Source organism: Leptosomus discolor, chromosome 1, assembly GCF_034619465.1.
Source record: "Leptosomus discolor isolate bLepDis1 chromosome 1, bLepDis1.hap2, whole genome shotgun sequence".
NCBI lineage: Eukaryota > Metazoa > Chordata > Aves > Leptosomiformes > Leptosomidae > Leptosomus > Leptosomus discolor.
Genome location: NC_141391.1, coordinates 211343096 through 211355514, shown reverse-complemented (window position 1 = coordinate 211355514; position 12419 = coordinate 211343096). Strand labels below are relative to the sequence as shown.

At 47.1% G+C, this 12419-nt stretch overlaps 1 protein-coding gene across 4 annotated transcripts in view; it reads right to left on the bottom strand.

Moving 5' to 3' along the window:
- Positions 1 to 12419, bottom strand: part of FRMD4A (FERM domain containing 4A) — a 224525-nt gene that overhangs the window by 95979 nt on the left and 116127 nt on the right. For all 4 annotated transcript variants that reach the window (XM_086474608.1, XM_086474614.1, XM_086474601.1 and 1 more), the window contains exon 3: positions 5522 to 5616. In XM_086474608.1, the coding sequence (XP_086330734.1) occupies positions 5522 to 5616 (95 nt within the window). The remainder of the gene's footprint in view (positions 1 to 5521; positions 5617 to 12419) is intronic.

Sequence of the window (12419 nt, the reverse complement as noted above, 5' to 3'; positions counted from 1 at the left end):
GCATGGAGCTTAAATCCAAAGCTCCTTCAGAGGAGGGAGGTCACTTAAATCACTGCCAGGAGGTAACTGCTCACTGTACTCAATTACCACTTACAATCTTTCGTCGCTGAAGTCTTCTGCACTGCAGATTGTCACCTAACTCCTTGTTTTCATGCGTGCATGTGTGGCATGTAGTGAACAGCCACTGGCATTTGCCTGTGAACGTGGTCTATCAGTGGGCCAAACTCCAATGCCGTTACAGCACAAAGCACTTTGCTCTGGAAGCTGTCTTCCTGTCTTCAGCAGAACTATTCATGGAGCACAATCCCGTGTAAGACAGAGAAAAGTATGGGCATATAACCCTAGGCATGTGGTGATCCTGACAGTTTTTGTGGACTGATTTAGGCAGCTTGCACTGGGATCCCATTCATGCATGCCTATGTCTAGCTGGATTTCCTTCACAGTTCAGTGTAGAGACACAAAGTAGCTTTTGTTTCATTATCACCGTTGATTTGTTCATTTGGGTATTTATAGTTGTAACAAAGAACTGCTGACCAGCCTTTAGAGATAGAGAGGGAGGCCGATTTGTACTACCCCTTATGCTTATATGCATTGCAGACTAACTAACACTTTAAAGACAAGAATGAAGCAGAATTCACCAAGCAAAGGACACCAGGTGGAATCCTCCACTCAGACTGTGGGGCTCAAGGAACACGAAGGACTGAGCAGGAGAGATAGGGAGGGCAGCTAGCAAGAGCTGGTTCTGTGGACTGGAAAAGACCCGGGATGGTACAGGGCATGCGCCACAGGACAAGTTCAAAAGTTCAACCATGAGGAAGACTCGGACCTTCATCCCCAACGACCACCAAGGACCCCCGATGGAGGCGTAACTTGGGTGGACTGAGGCGGGACTATGGGAGAACTTATGTTAATGAATTCCTGGAAATAATTAGAATAACCCAACCTTTTCTTAGGAATGTAATGAGTAAACATGAAAGCTGTAAATATAAGGCAAGAACCCTAACGCCTGGGTGCGCATGTATGGAAGGAGCTATCCCCTGTGCTGCCCGGCGCCGCAATAAGGAATACCTGCTTGATAGCACTGAGTTGTTACTGAGTTTTCTCCGATTCATATCAGTGCATTCACAAATAATGGTGCAAACAGTTTTGGGTGACCTCTAGGGAGGCTGAATATTGGAAGCCAGATCATTTTTCTCTGTTGGTTGTACTCATGTTGGCAGTTAAACTGGTGTGTCAATAACAAATACATAATCACTTTTAGAAAAAGAATCTGGGTCCATTTAGGTTACAAACTGAGTATGGATTTTGGTGCCCAGGGTTCATATTGTCCATTGCATACAGTAGTTCTGTTTTCTTTTAACGGGGCTTTCAGTAAAGAGTGGTACATCAATGAATACTTTGCCTCCAGGTGGTTCTGTTTATACAGTTTTATGGTTAGTGTCCAGTTTTCTGAAAAGTGGATCCACATTGATTTGCGTTATAAAGGTATTTGGACTAATAAACCAACTCATACCCTTTCAGTGTCAGACTCATGTTGAATTGAATGGACATTGAGAAAGAACAATTCATGTAATAGAAACCATAAAAACTATTTTACATTTCCATCAATCACAACAGAAACAAAAAAAACGTGTAAGCTCACAGGTTTTCTCATTTAAGGTCTTAATCCTTCAACAAAAATACTTTTGAAGGGGCTGCAAAGCTTGAGGAGTTATGTGAGTTTAACTAGACAGATTTTGCAAAATGGTGGACTTGGTGACAAAGGAACTGGTCTATTGCCAGAGCAGGACATTGTTCTGAGAGCTGCATCCTCCATTGGACTGGCTGTTCAATCAGGACATCGGACATCTAGTCCCCCATTTGGCTCTGCCACATGTCTGCAGGGTGGAAGTAGCCTTCCCCCCAGTTCCCAGAGATGAGAGAGTATTCCAGGGAAGAGAGGTATTCTGCTCCTCCCCTGCCATCCCCTTGCCCACAAGATCCCGGGCTGAGCAAGGGCACTCTGTGTCGTTACTTTATCATGTTAGTGCAGTCTCTAGCACAAACGTAACACAAATAATGGGGGCCTCAATGCCTTGCAGTTTTTCTCCTATATATTAGCTAGCTGAAGAAGCTGCTCTGCAGGTTCTCCTCTGGCAAGGGAGCGAGAGGGTTTGGATCAGCTTTTGGTTGGACCCATGGAGAGGAGGAGCTGTGGGATGCAAAAGTTGGTAGTTCTCCGTGGAGCAAGTGACTCATGTCTGAGGACAAGTAAAGGACATGGAAAACCTGCCCATGGCCCAGATGGGGCATCTGCAGCGAACAGAAGGGTAATTCTGACCTCTTGCTCTCAGTGAATGCTGGAAGAGCTGATGCCAAGGGAACGGGCAGTTAGTGAAGATTCGTAATCAGCTGAACTAAAAAAAAAGCCCTTTCCCCATTCCTTTTCACTCTAAATCAGCCAGCATATATCTCTTGTGGTTTCATGTGAAGCTCGGCCCCACGTGCTGTACAGGGACACCCTTTTGACCTGTGCTTTCCCACAGATAATGGCTCACACTGTAAAGTGTTCCTATGATCATTAAAATAGGAGGCGTTATTCTCTCCTCCATAATAGTCTGACAATCTAATTTTAGTCACGCTGAATGCGGTAATGACCCTATATTATCACAAGAAACTATTAAGTCGCCAACGCAAAGGTTGTTCCTATTGATTTTCTTCTTAGGTTGTCATGATAGACCACAACTAATGAATGGAAATCCCCAGTCCAAATAATTTCTAAATAAATTACTCTCATAGAGCTTTTACTCTTAAATAGAAGAATTGATTTAGCACTTTAGTGGCTTTTCTTCTTTCTAAACTTGCAATTTAGCCAACCCCAGACTACATTTATGAACCAGGATTGTTCTGTTTTAGCCGGTTATGAGTTCCATTCAAGTAAGGCACATGGAAACCCAGTGAAGAGTGAAGAGAATGAAATCCCTGGGGGCTTGCATCACAGAATTAAAGGGTCTGGTTTTGTGTGCCTGGTCTGCATCAGCTATAGGGCTATGTTAGGTGCTCTGCAAACACACATTAAGAGACTGGTTTCCCTACTTTTTGAAGAAAGGATTTTTTTTTAAGCTTCCATTTCACGTTGCAGCTTAAGATCTGTGGTAAAGGCAGCCCAGTTTATTTTCTGAAGGTGATATGAGACATCTATTTCCAAGATCCAGTCCACCCCCCAGGTATATTTTTTTGACTGTGTTCAGTCAATATAAACAATTGATGTTTGTGCCAACTCTATTCAAAGCTTTTTACAACTGAAGAGGAAATATTTTTATCAAGGTTATTTTCACAGCACTGTAGAAGCCTCAGTGCAAAGGTCAGACTCACTGTGGGCAGCAGAAGGGCTGCAGACCAAGCTTCATATCAGCTAGGACTTGCTGGCATTTTTCTGGCTTGCATTTACTGGATTTAATGAGGGTATCCCCAAATCTTTCATCTGGGCTGGCTGAGCATCTAAAATGCACCCTGCTCCATCTTGACTACAGGTCAAGAAGGTGACCAAGTGAGTGGGTGCCATCACCTCACCCTTTGAAATCCTGTCTAGACATTGCACATCCACCTGCATCCGCTGCACGTCTTTGAGCACTGCCTTGACAGCCTCTGTCAGCTTCTCGTACTTCCTCCCATCTCTAACCCAGATCTTTGCTCACACTGCTCAGTGTTAAACCTGGAAGCCCCAGGGGAGGCTGGGTTCTCTCTAATTGCTGACACCTCCTCATTAGCTTCCCTTGCACTCCCAGGGGAGCCCTGTGCCCACTCAGCTGAGCTGAGAGCTGGGACTTGCTCAGGTGCTCTCTGGTTGCAGTCTGACATGTGTCTTGTTTTTAACCTGTGCTGTTAGGACTGTTAAGGGAACATTTTCATCTCTTTAGTCTGCTTTGGCTTCCCTGCATGGCTTTCCTGCACCCCTCAGGCAGCACCTACTGAGTAACTTGCCCTCTTCAATAAGAAATAACACCTTGGTGAGGAACGATTTCCTCCTCCCGCTTTATAAATTGCCAGTGCCTCCTGCTGTTCCTCCTTTGATGACCAGTCTTGTTAATTTGTGTTGGGTTGGAGATATCCTACAGGACTGAGCTGCTCATGTCCATGAGATGGGGTGGATTCTGGGATCTCCTCTGATTCGAGTCCTGCTTCTGCACATGCCTGATGCCGAGCGTTCCTCTATCCTGGGAGATGTGTTCTGAGATGGTTTCAGGCTGCCCAAGGCAGGTGCTGGCCAAAGGAACTGAGTCTAGAGGGGCAATTGCTGTTGAGATGAACATGGATATATTTGTGCAATTAATCAGCAGCTTCTGATTACCTGATCTCAAATCATTATTCCAGCAGACAATTTACATTTCCCTGCCACTTCAGCAGGAGAGCAGAGCTGGCTCATGACAGCAATACCGCTGACTCAGCTCTTCTGGGAACACTGCATTGGCTTGAAAATCTTGGGTTTTTTAAACAATAGAGGTGCAGGAATCCTCTTCTTGATTAATATAAAAAAAAAAAAACCCTATTGCAAACCAAGGTGGAGTATGGTGGGTGTGCATACAAGAGTTAGTCCATATGCCAAGGACAGTCTAACTGCAAAGAGAAAACAGGCAGCTGGAAAAAAGTAGCAGCGACTGTGCAGTAGCACTGAGAGGTCACAGTCTATGACTAATCATAGCATTTGGCAGACCTTTAATATTTCTCCAGTGCTAATTTTATACTTGCCTTTTAAACAAGGGGTAAAATGGCCTGTCTTGAGACAAAAAATCAAATTTTGTGGTACTACTAGGACTCTGGGAGCTGGGGTTGAAGGTAAACAACCAACATTGCCTGATGTGACTGCAGTGTCAGGGTCCCATCCTTTGGTTTAGCTCAGCCATAATGCTGTTGTGTGATTCCTGGTAAGGTCAAGTCCTTTCCACAATGGAAATTTTGTATTTAAAAATGCTTTTTGTTCATGTTAAATTTGGCAATCCCTTCCTTTCCCACACTCTCTTTTTTTTTTTTTTTTCATTTTTTATAGAAACATTAATATGGATGTGAAACATCAGAAATAATAGAGTAGTTTTGTGAGGATGGTTTTTTTTCTTTCCTTGAAATAATTTAGCATTACTTTTAAGCTTGCTTGAGTGAATAAACTGATTAATACTTTAATTGAACAGTTCCGCCAATCTAGTAACAATATTGAACTAACAAGTGGATCTTAAGTCCATGAGAGCTTAAGCTAACCTTTTACCAATGCCAGATGACGCCAACTCCTTGAACATGGGATTAGGAAGCGATTGTTACTGCCTCTGTACACCTCCAGCCATGCTTAACTCACCATGAGAGGCCTCCAGTCCTCTGAAGAAAATGAAGTACAGGACACACTGATGTGAAGTCCATGCCTCCCTAGGCCTTGGTCTAGGACCTTGGAGTACACAGGTCTTGTATGCTCATCATTTTGCTTAGGACAAAAAGGACAAGATTTCCTGTGATCTAAGAGTTGCTTCTTAGGTCTTTGATTTCTCACACTTACGTTTCATCTGTGAATGCAATTCCAAAGTACTCCTTCTCTTTCAGGTTGAAATGAGATGCCACCAAGTCGAGCAACTCCTTGGCCAAAAGCTTTGGCTGGAAAACAAGAATGAAAGAAAGTGATTAATGCGGAGAACTTGGATAGAACTGCACTGTGCTTCTGGAGGGAAACACTATCCTTGAAGGCACTCCACTGCTCTTGCTTTTATGTTCCCTGTGGTGTTCAAGCTAAATCTGCAAGCAATGTTAGCTCCTTGAAATTAGTAGTTTCCCTCCTAGGTAAATACTAAAGAACTGGTGATTCTGACCTCTTCAGTGCTTACTGTCTCTGCAGACAGATGACCTGCTGCCTGCCAGTGTTCAGATCTACCGTGACCAGCTCACTCATGCCTCTCTGATAATTTTAGTTGCTAAAGCGTTTTATCAAGGACCTTTGCAAACACATTTCAGACACCCACTCTCACACACACAGCACAGATATATGCTCATAACACTAAGAAAATACATAGTGCCAAAAGATAGGATGTGACAGGACCAAATGAGAAGTAAATGACAGAACAAAACAGTTTCTCATGCAGTATTGCTTGTCATTTAGAGATAAAGATATATCCTCAAATTTAGGCACTTGGAAGGAAAGAGAGGAAGGTAACACACTTTCAAAATACCCATTATAAGAGCATAAAAGCCAAGCTCAGAGAAACTATTCATACCTCCATACCGAGGCTGGCATTACATCCTTTTCTGCAAAACCTCATTTGACTTTTAAGCCTGACACATCCTTCTGCCTCTATGAATTTCCACCAGCTCTGCTGAGCTCCTGTGTTTCCTACTGAACTACTGAAGCCTTGGCCGTAACAGAGCTCTTGTCCTGATTGTCACTGGCAGGAAACAGGGATACAAATGATCCAGGTAGATGCAGCCTGTGATCCCACATCCTGTAATAGCCCCAGATCCCAGAGCTGCAACGGTCACAGCAGCACTGGCACAGCCGGGGTCAGGGATCCCGACAATGTTCCTGGTGACTGCTGATAAGGGTTTGGTCTACAAATCCCTGCTGCAAACCTCCTTGAAAATATAGCTGTCTGCAGGCTTGACTGCCCCAACAAGTCTACCAAGCAGTTGAGTCAGAATTACCCCAGACATGAACCTATTGTTAAATGGAGATGAAATGATGATGCTGTGCAGAAAATTGGTGACAGGGACCTAAGAACCCTGCTGTCCTAATTGACTGCTCTGTCCTGTAAATACAAACAGAGCTTGTGTGGAAAAAACCCCAATTTGTGTTTAACTCCCAAACAGATTCATAAGACTCTCAACTTCTCTCTAAAAATGTCCCTAAACCCAGCATTGTCATAGTACCTGACAGATACTGAGACAAACCCGAAGTATACTCCCCTGGGGTTCATGTGAGCATTACAGTGTCCTCCACCCACCCATCTGCCTGCTGTGTCCTAGTGCAACTTCCATACTGCTCCTTTGTGCACCCAGCACAAGGGTGGTTTCTAGGTCATGCCAGCAGAGGAAGAAGCAACAGCCGTGCCTAAATGCAGTGCTAGCTTAAAGCAGCCTCCAAATACGAGATAAGTTGCTGTGCAGGAGGAACAACCTGGCAGATAACGAATAGGTAGGATGCAACTAGCTTCGTTTTAATTCCCAAGTCGGACTCCTCGGGCACAACCTTTGGAGTCACCGCTATGTCTACGCTGCCTACAGCATTGCCTTTCACAGGCTCCTGAACTGACTCCTGAATGGCGCTCAGAGCTGAGTAGACCAGGCTTGGGCCGTGGTCGTGTCCTTTGTCCCCCTGAGTCCCTTCTGGGACCCAAGCAAAGAACACACCAGCTACACCAGTCTTTTTGGAGACTCCTCAGATACTTCTCTTCTGGCATTGTGGAGGGTGGAATGGACATTCCCAGCATCCCTGCCTCCTGCAAGATGAATTTCCTTTTGCTGGAGCATTTTAAGGACAAGCTAGTTTGGCTTATAAGGTGCCCAGATACTGTGATGAAGAGGATTATTAAGACAGCGAGGTGAATTCAGAGATACATAGGTTCAGTGCCGGTGTTTACTGGGGGGGTGTTGGATGAATTTTCAGCTTAACAACAGACAAACAAACACCAACTTTTGAAGGAGAGAGAGGAAGGGGGGGTTGTGCCTGTCAATGTGCAGTTTGAGGGCTTAAGTCTTGCTTTTCCCCCACCCCTGCCCAAGCCTCCCTGCTCCTTTCTCTCCTGATGGAGCCAAACTCTCTCTGCACCAGAAAGGTATTTCTTCCCAGACCAGGTGTAGGGGAGGGCAGGAACTGACTCCTCCATGGCCAAGGCCACTGGTGGGGGCAGTTGGTGGAGGTGAATCTGGGCATCCCCGTGACAGAGTGCACTGCAGGGGTGGCAATTTGATAATTCGCAATTGTGCTGCCAAGCAAGAGAGCGAGCCATCACCCAGCCTTGCTGGGTGTCCCACCTGAGAGGGCAAAGGTGGGGAAAGGTGGTGAAAAAGCATGCCTTGAACACAGAAGCATTTTCTCAAGCTGGGTTAAGCACTTGGAGGGGAAAGCTTGAGCTTTCATATTTTGCAAGAAAGCAGAAGAGAGCAATAAATGGCTGATGTGAAACAGGCTGCCTGTGGACATGGGGAAGTGATGGGCCCTTTGTCTCCAGCCAGCCAGCACTGTCACAGGGGTCACTAGACAGATGCCCCTTCTGGAGTCCTGCCACATCGTGGGGAAGTGATGCCAGCATCCCTTGCCCCATGCACTGCTGCATCCAACCGCAGGTATTGGGTGAGGAGCAGCACCTGAAAGGACCTGTCTTCAGCCACCCTCCCCAGGCAACACAGCGAAATGTAACGTGCTGCTTCCTTATTTCTGCTGAGTGAGACCTGGCTGCTGAAAAATCGATGGAGAGGTGGTTGTCATGGCGTGACAGCTTTCCCTTCCCTACTGTCCAGTGGTGGCTGCTCCTCTCCCAGCACAGCCCCTGAGGCTCAGCAGGGGCACGATCTCCACTGCCCTTGCTGTGGGGCCTCCTCCAAAGCCTATGGTAGCGGATAAGGCAGGATAACCCTTTGCCTTGCAAGATAAGGGAAAAGAACAATAGATGCAGACCCAGCACTGGAGCAGTGCCAGGTTAGTTATTGGGCCAGTGTCGCTGAAGAGGCTTACAGCAGTGAAGTTAAGCCCTGCTAGTCCCATCCAAGATTACTTTCTGTTCTCCTCTCAAGCTCTGCAAGGTTATTGTCCTTTCCAGGGGGATGACTCCCATGTCCTCCCAAGATGTACAGGCAACCTGAGTCTTTGGAGGGGAGAGGAGGAAGGCGTCTTTTTCAGGTAGCAAAGACTCCTCAAGACAAACCTGCACAGCGGGGCTAAGGACAGGAAAACTCTGCCAGACACAAGCCGAGCTGCAGCCCATCCTGATGTCTCAGAAGAGACCCACGCGTTCGATGTTAACGGTTAATCTGCTTGCCGTTTGCGATGGGAACGGCTGAGCAATGACCTCCTTTCATGTGAGCCTCACAGACAAAGAGCTCATTAGCAATGCCTGTGGCAAGTTGTTTTAATTCATTATTAATTTCTGGACTTCATTTTCCAGAGGGATATTCATTTTGCATTAATAAAACTTCTGTCACAGACACATTGGAGAAGATGGGGACTGGTGTCTGAGAGCAGGGAAGTCAATAGCAAGTGGTCCCAGGACTTTCTACATCCGATATAGCGTCAGCAAGATAGTGTGTGAAACCCACAGGCATAAATCAGGAATAACAAGTCGCATTCAAACCAGAAACCGGACTGTGTCCTCAATGCTGCAGAGCTGCAGAGCTGGACCATGGTGCAGTGTGATCTGCCCGGGCAGCTGCTGAGACACCCCTGCATCTGCTGCTCTTCATCTCCTTCCTACCCACACCTTCCTGGCATCCTCCATGTAACCTGCATCAGAAGAAGCAGCCTGGGCGAGCATGTCAGAGCTGCAGCTGGCTGGCCTGAGCATGGGATGGGTACACCAGCAGAAATCCTTCAGCTGGAGCAGTGAGGGCTGAGTATGCTTTGCTGGTGGGGGTGGACTGTCAGAGCAACATTATTCAGCCAGGGTTTCCCTTGCTGTTCCTTACCACTACAGGACCCTCTTTGCAAAAATGCACACAGAGAACAATGCACTGTAAATCAACTGTTATTTTTACTAGAGAAATCAGCAGGGCCTTGGTTGTGGTCCCAGCACACCAGAGCTGTGGCCCTGCGGGAGAAGAGCCTGCTCCTGGTGAGCGCTCTCCTGCTAGGAGGAAGGGCTGAGGGACACATTCTCCCATATAGTGGAGTCCCTGGTACACACACACCAGGCATTTTGTAGCCAAACCCACCGTCCCTGAGGCTTTTCTGCATGGCAGTGAACCGAGTGCTTTCACACCTCTGGACCCCTACCTGTACTCCCCAATTCCTACTCCAGCCTGGGACAAGCCACACTTTGCAGCCTGGGCTCTGTGGACTTGGAAAGACAACACTTTCCACAAAAGTTAAGGCCTCAATACTGAGTCAATGGATCCACCTGCCAGGCCTGATGGCATCAATGCCTGATCCAGGGGATTTCTGGTCATCTGTAGAGTGGGCAACTCTTTTGTGAAGTCAAACCTGACTTGGGAGCACTCTGAGGTTTCTCTCTTCCTTCTTGGAGAGGCAGGAGAGCACAGATGGACTCATTAGGGGCTGCCTCCTTATTAGCAGGGTGACCCAGACACCCTTCACTGTGCCCTGGGCCATGCCTGAGAGGTTTATCTGAAATGCTGTAATGCTCTGCAACCACAAAGCACTTCTACCTCAGCAGCAAGGAGCGCAGTGAGCATGTGGCTGGGGCTTTTCTGCAACCCCAGCTCCTGCAGCCTTGAAACAATGAACTCATTCCCTCCTTCCCCTCCAAAACAACTTAAGTTTTTTCAAATAATGATTTACAGGAAAGGGAGAGATTTATTAGTGGTGTTGGGAGGTGGCAGGGAAAGAACTGAGCCTCAATAGCAGCTCTGTGGCTTGAACTTGCACCAAGGAAAGGCACCAAAGACACTGCAAGAAGGTATGTATGGGATCACAGCTGGCTGACACTCCCAGGGCTGCCTCCCTGCATTTCCCTATTGCTTAAAGAGCCCCCCACACCCTGGGCTGCAGGCCCAGCCTGTGCTAGAGAACCACACCAAGACAACTTCAGTTGCATGCAATGCCCAAGTTCTGTCTTTATCTCCTTGGCTCTATTGTAAGGAGCATTCAGCACTGACAAATTAACCACAGGGGATGAGTGTCTCTTCCATGCACTGTGCTTATCTCTGTATAGAGACACTATATAGAGGTATACTCTATACAGGTGTCTCATCCCAATTAGACATATGAAGGCAACTTCCCTGAATAATGACAGAGCACAGTAAGCACTAAAAACAAGTAGGGAGGGGAAGGGCAAGCCAGAGAGTGCCTTGGGAAGGGGAGATGGAGGCTACATAAAGGATGAGTCATACTGATTCAGTGTCAAAACCCTCCGAGTATCACAGCTCTTCCACGTATTTATTGGATGAGTTCTCATTAGCATGAGCCCGCTAACATGGACTGCTGGACCCACGGGGGGACCAGGCTGTGATTTGCTCATGGGAGACCTCCCCAGAGCTGGAGAGAGGAAAAGGAGGAGATGAGATGCAAATAACACAGAGCAAGGTTTTGCTACAGAAGGTGACGTGCTGACCCTATTTTAGTGTCCCCTAACACCAGCCATGGTCATTGTCACACAGGTTCAGTGATGAAACTGATACGTTATGGGCATGTGTTGGCCACAGAATGGGAGGAGGAGGAAGAGGGATTCTGGGGATAAGAATCTCTTGTAGCCTGGGGGAAGCTTGACACCAAGCTGAGTGGTGCGGTTGACAGGCCTGAGGGATGGGATGCCATTCAGAGGGATCTGGACAAGCTTGAGAAGTGGACGCATGTGAACCTCATGAGGTTCAATAAGGCCAAGTACAAGGTCCTGCACCTGGACTGGGGCAACCCCCAGTATCAATACAGGCTGGGGATGAAGGAATTGAGAACAGCCCTGTGGAGAAGGACTTGGGGGTGCCGGTGGATGAAAAACTGAATATGAGCCAGCAATGTGCGCTCTCAGCCCAGGAAGCCAATCGCATCCTGGGCTGCATCAAAAGCAGCACGGCCAGCAGGTCGAGGGAGGCGATTCTCCCCCTCTACTCTGCTCTGGTGAGACCCCACCTGCAGTGCTGCATTCAGCTCTGGAGCCCTCGGTACAAGAAGGACATGGACCTGTTGGAGTGGGTCCAGAGGAGGGCCACAGAGATGCTCAGGGGGCTGGAGCAGCTCCCCTGTGAGGACAGGCTGAGAGAGTTGGGGTTGTTCAGCCTGGAGAAGAGAAGGCTCCAGGAAGACCTTACAGCAGCCTTCCAGTACTTAAAGGGGTCTTTTAAGAAAAATGGGGACAGACTTTTTAGTACGTCCTGCTGTCATAGGACAAGGCATAATGATTTTAGACTAAAAGAGGGCAGATTCAGACTAGATATAAGGAAGAAATTTTTTACTATGATGGTGGTGAGACACTGGCACAGGCTGTCCAGAGAGGTGGTAGGTGCCACATCCCTGGAAACATTCAAGGTCAGGTTAGATGGGGCTCTGAGCCACCTGATCCAGCTAAAGATGTCCCTGCTCACTGCAGAGGGGTTCGACTAGATGACCTCTAAATGTCCCTTCTAACCCAAACCATTCTATGATTCTATGATAAGCTTCTAGTGGCAACTGATCTCATCTTAAACTGGCCCAAATTCCTACAAATACATGTTTCTCTCCAGGTTGGTTTGGTGATCATTTCATCTGAGGATCAGCACTGTAAATATCTAACTGACTCAAGCCAAATCCTGCCCTGAGAGGG